Source organism: Gossypium arboreum, chromosome 9, assembly GCF_025698485.1.
Source record: "Gossypium arboreum isolate Shixiya-1 chromosome 9, ASM2569848v2, whole genome shotgun sequence".
NCBI classification, from domain to species: Eukaryota; Viridiplantae; Streptophyta; class Magnoliopsida; order Malvales; family Malvaceae; genus Gossypium; species Gossypium arboreum.
The window spans coordinates 88,427,582-88,432,399 of NC_069078.1; the positions used below are offsets into that span (position 1 = coordinate 88,427,582).

A 4,818-nucleotide genomic window follows, 5' to 3' on the forward strand; every position below is an offset into this window, starting at 1 on the left:
TTTAAGTAAAAAATATGAAGAGATATTTGTGTAAGAAAAGTAACGAGAAAAAAGAGAGGAGTACTGATATGGTATAAAACTATTGGAAAGGGATACAGATGACGTGGTTTCACTGTTTTATATAATCCTTTCCCCCCTGCAAGATACTTGTCAACCCCTTAGCCTTGAGATATTATTTTATGAACATTTCCCACCACATCATCTATGACCCCTTTCTAATTATTTAATGACATTTCAAAGTTTTAAGGTTCGGATTTAGCGTTTGCAGTTCAAAATTTAACATTCAGGGTTCATATTTCAAGGTAAAATTACCAAAATTATGTGTTAATGACATGAAAAAAATTGTTTAAATGTCATTAAATAATTGGAAAAAAGACCATAGATAATGTCATTAAATACTTTCAAGAAGAGAATTTAACTTCCAACAATGTGAACAATATTAGGAGAAGCAATCACTAAGTTATTTAAGTAAAAAGTTTCTTAGACCTTTAATTAACCATCTAAATATATTCTTATTTTTTTGGTAAATTATAAGAGGAGGGCAAAGCCCTAATAGTAATGTGACTCGAACCTAGACCACACTTGAGATAGTGTATACCCAAACCATCATGCCAACACACAGGTACATATATTCTCATTTGTTTCAAGCAAGGTTAAAAACTCATTATGTATCTCATTTGTTTAGTATTACAATTGTTTTTTAAAAATCCATTAAAACCCATGGTAATTTCTTAATTTTACTTTATAAAATTAAAAAACAAATCTTATCAAATAATTAGTCTATAAATTTTTTTAAATATTGAATAGTGACTTTTGAGATAATAAAAGTATTAGGTCCGATGAACCTATATAGTGGCGTGATGATTAAAGATGTTCATCACCTCAGGTTGGCCTAAGTTCAAATTGTGTTAACCACGTTTATTATTCGAACTTTATCCTATTATTATAATCTACCAAAAAACGAATTGACATTTTATATTATATTTAGGCCCTAAATTTGATCTTTTTAATTTGGTCTTTTGTTTTACTTTAGTCACCAAATTTGGTAATTTAGGCCCTAAATTATTTATTTTATGAAAAAATTTTAACCATAAAAATAAGTTAATAAAAGTGTATAAAAATTATATTAATTTACAGGTGAATTTCTCCCACAAATATATATATATAAGTTTTTGATCCTGCTAAAATATTATCAATTTTAACAAATCTCATGAAATTTGTAATAAAAAAAAAATCAACCTTTATACTTTTACTGTTTTGATTGCAAATTATATATATTGGAATCCATTTTCTAAACCATTTATCTTTTGGCAAAGATGTATATATGAAGATTGAACCTTTTATGAGACAGTATCCAATAACCACGAGATTCAAATTTCAACCCTTTCGCAACTCTTCTCCCAATCACAGCCTACGGACCTCTTTTAAACCCCAAGATCACTACTACTGACATCTGTCTTAAACTCTATACTTCCAGTAAAACTATTTTATTGGCTCTTGAGGCTTGTTCATTGTCACAAAGCCCTACCCATTCATTTCATATGCAACATGAGGAGCTCAGGTTTCTCGATAAACCGTTTCCACTCGTTGCAAAATCTCGCAACGATTGCTCCGTCCAAAACTCTGTGATCCGCACCTATGTTAACCTGAGAATTTAAAGAAACAAAATCATTGGATTATCGTGTTCTGCCAAAGATAAAGCTTATGGCAACTGGTATGGTATCACTGTAACTTACAGTCATGATGGAGGCAGAATAAACGTCTCCATCATCAGCCACTCGTGGAAGTTTCTGAATTCTACCCATTGCAATGATAGCTACTTCTGGCAAGTTAACAATGGGGGCACCGAATTTTCCACCGATAGCTCCGATATTGCTTAGTGTTATTGTTCCACCGGATATATCAGCCGGACTGAGCTTATTGTCCAGTGACAATTGTTGTAACCGTGAAAGCTCCTTCGTAATCTAGATGTATGATACGAGACTAAAAATTAAGAATTACGGACAATATGAAAGGGGATGACGTAAAGTCAAAACATAACAAACCTCCAAGATCGAAAGAGACTGAACGTTCTTTATGTTTGGCACCACTAAACCGTTTGGAGTAGCCATGGCAATTCCAATGTTATGGGAGCCTAAAAATAACCGACAAGAATATCCATGATTCATGTCATTAAGTTAAAAAAACGAGAGCCAAATAAACATCGGAATAAAGTAACAAACCTCTAAGGATAACTTCAACTGACTCTTCGTTGAAGCAACTATTCACCATGGGGTATTTGCTCAACGCCATTGAAAGCGATTTTATCAGTACTGGAAGGAACGTGAACTTTAAACCGGGTTCCAAATTGTTGGTTTGAAAAGATGCTTTAAGCTCTGCAAGTGCATCGCAATCAATCTCTTCCACGTAATGAAAATGAGGAACCTTAGCAGCCATGGACATCGTTTTAACCATCGTCCGCTGGAATCCCCTGAAGAAAAAACATCTTACCATTTATACCCCAAAAAAGAACTTCGTAAGACCGTCATCGGCAATATCATAGTAACTCTAGCTCGGTATACCTCAAGGGAACAATCGTATCTTCATAGTGCCCTGAAACTTGAGCTGATTCGAGCAAAGAACTCTTTTCTCGATGAAACAGTTGTCCAAGATCGGCAGTAGCAGTAGCAGTAACCAATGGATCTTTGATGATACCTTCTTGAGTAGCATATTTAAGTACATCTTCTTTTAATACCCGACCATCTTTTCCACTTCCTTGGACATCATTAATGTTTATACCATGTTCTTTTGCAAGATTTCGAACGGCAGGTGTGGATAGTACTCCACCGGTAAAGTCTTTGTTTGATTTAGTATCGGGCTGTTTTTCGTTTTCCAAATTACTGAGTGTCACCAGTGGAACCTGAGTGTCCTCGACAGCCATCTTAAGAAGAGTTTCCCCAACCTGAAATTCAAGTCTTTCGTTTCAAAACAGTCCCTCAAAACCATATATATACACTTGCTAGCAACCTTTCATATTCAACAATGTTTTCGATTCTTCAAAAACCGAGCGAATCATATAACAAACTACCATAGTAGATATTCAACAAACAAGCTTGAAACTAAGTGATTCGGTAACTCAAGAACCGAATGAATCAAATAACAAACTACCATCATAATCAACATAAATACTAAACATTCGAGCACAAACCGGCAGGCGGTTCTCACCTTTACAATATTTCCGGGAACATGAAGAACTTGAGCAACTCTCCCTTTGTAACGACTTGTGATTTCGATCGTCGCTTTGTCGCTTTGAACTTCACAAAGGGGTTGAAACTCTTCAACTTCATCACCCTAAACAAAGCAATAAAAAAGAATCATCAAACATTAAACAAATTTCAATAGGATTCATTTGAATGTAAAACAGGACACCATGAACTTAATCAAATTAAGCACAAAAATTTTAAACCCTAACTAACTCACCTCTTGAATGAACCATTTAAGAAGCTCACATTCAGCAATACCTTCACCAGTTTGAGCCAATGGGACATCAACTATTCCATTAGTATGAAGATCAGCCACAGCATTACTTGAAAACTTACATATATTTTCCATATAGGGAATTTTCAGCTAAAATTTTAAAAAAGAAAGAAAGAAAGAAAAGGTAATCGAATTATTTATCAATTAATAACAATAACCCAAACTGCGAATTTAATGAAAAACTATCAAATTAGTGTTTTTTTTTTTTTTTTTTAAATTTGAAGTGAAATTGAGTCTATGAAAATAATAGCTCACAGTGAATTGGTTATTTTGGGGCAACGAAAACGCCGCCATAATGTGAGTGGAGAAGTGACGTTTGTACTCCGCCGTCGTTGGAACCGGCGACAGAGATGAAGAAGGAAGAAGCCATCGGCGACCGTTGTTCCAGACTTTTTTTAGTAAAATTCTCCGGCAGAGCATAATTCTCCGGCGTTAATTTTTATGAAAAAAGAAGGGGAAAAAAGGAACTTTAAAAAGATTATGTTTTTAATTTCAGTTTTGGATGTTTTAGTTTATGAGTTGAAATTCAGACAAATAATAGTGGCTAAACAGGTTACGTCTTGTAATAAAACACGTGTCTTCCTTTTTACAGAAAAAAACACGTGTCCTAACATTAAATTAATTAGTATTTTAATCTAATTCGAAACTTAAAATTAAAAAGAATTGTCGAATTTAAAATATCATTATTTTACTTTATCAAAAATAAAATGCAAATTAGTTAGCTAAAATTGATAAAGTATTAGATGAAAATTATCAATTTAGTAATTTATATACAAACAATCAATAACGATTAAGAATTCAGTAAATTATAATATTACAAAATAACAGTTGAAATTTATGTGTTTACTAAATTAAAATACAATTTTCGTAAGGGACCAATATTTCTAAATTAATACATTTTATTCCTTTATAATAACACCAAAGTGTGAGTGTGAAATTATTAATCCGATGAAGATAAGGTCAAACACTCATTGATGCGCTGGCAACGTTGATTACGTTTACCCCTAATCCAAATATACACTTTTTTAAACTTCAATTTATTATTCTCTTATTTCTATCATATATTTACTTTACATTTTTTTTTTAGAAAAAGAATAACGAGAGGTTAATTATAAAAGAGCATCTATATATAATTTATCAACCATCGTTGCAAGAATATCTTGGAAAATTTGGGAATCGAAAGGGAGTCACTTTATCAGCCTAGTCAGTGTATGAGCAGTCATATTTACTTCTTTTGAGATTTGTTGTATATTTACATGTCAATTTTCTCTATAAAGTTTTAGAATTTTTAAGAATATCATG

The 4,818-nt window shown here is 32.6% G+C and overlaps 1 protein-coding gene across 1 annotated transcript; it reads right to left on the bottom strand.

The window, feature by feature from the left end:
• Positions 1 to 1,216: 1,216 nt before the first annotated feature.
• On the bottom strand, positions 1,217 to 4,054 carry LOC108454315 (lipoamide acyltransferase component of branched-chain alpha-keto acid dehydrogenase complex, mitochondrial). Its single transcript, XM_017752733.2, has 8 exons — positions 3,772 to 4,054; positions 3,460 to 3,606; positions 3,205 to 3,330; positions 2,562 to 2,941; positions 2,223 to 2,470; positions 2,046 to 2,134; positions 1,737 to 1,964; positions 1,217 to 1,646 (listed from the first exon to the last, which is right to left on the bottom strand). The coding sequence occupies exons 1-8, from the start codon at positions 3,934 to 3,936 to the stop codon at positions 1,533 to 1,535; spliced, it is 1,497 nt and encodes a 498-aa protein (XP_017608222.1). The 5' UTR covers positions 3,937 to 4,054; the 3' UTR covers positions 1,217 to 1,532.
• Between the last annotated feature and the right edge of the window lie 764 nt (positions 4,055 to 4,818).

Bases quoted from the DNA above. Each gene is read 5' to 3' on its own strand.
- LOC108454315 (XM_017752733.2), bottom strand. From the start codon at position 3,936: ATGCTCTGCCGGAGAATTTTACTAAAAAAAGTCTGGAACAACGGTCGC. The intron at 1,965-2,045 runs GTTTGTTATGTT...TCATACATCTAG, and splicing joins AGTCTCTTTCGATCTTGGAG to ATTACGAAGGAGCTTTCACG. The intron at 1,647-1,736 runs GTAAGTTACAGT...TTAAATTCTCAG, and splicing joins ATTCTGCCTCCATCATGACT to GTTAACATAGGTGCGGATCA.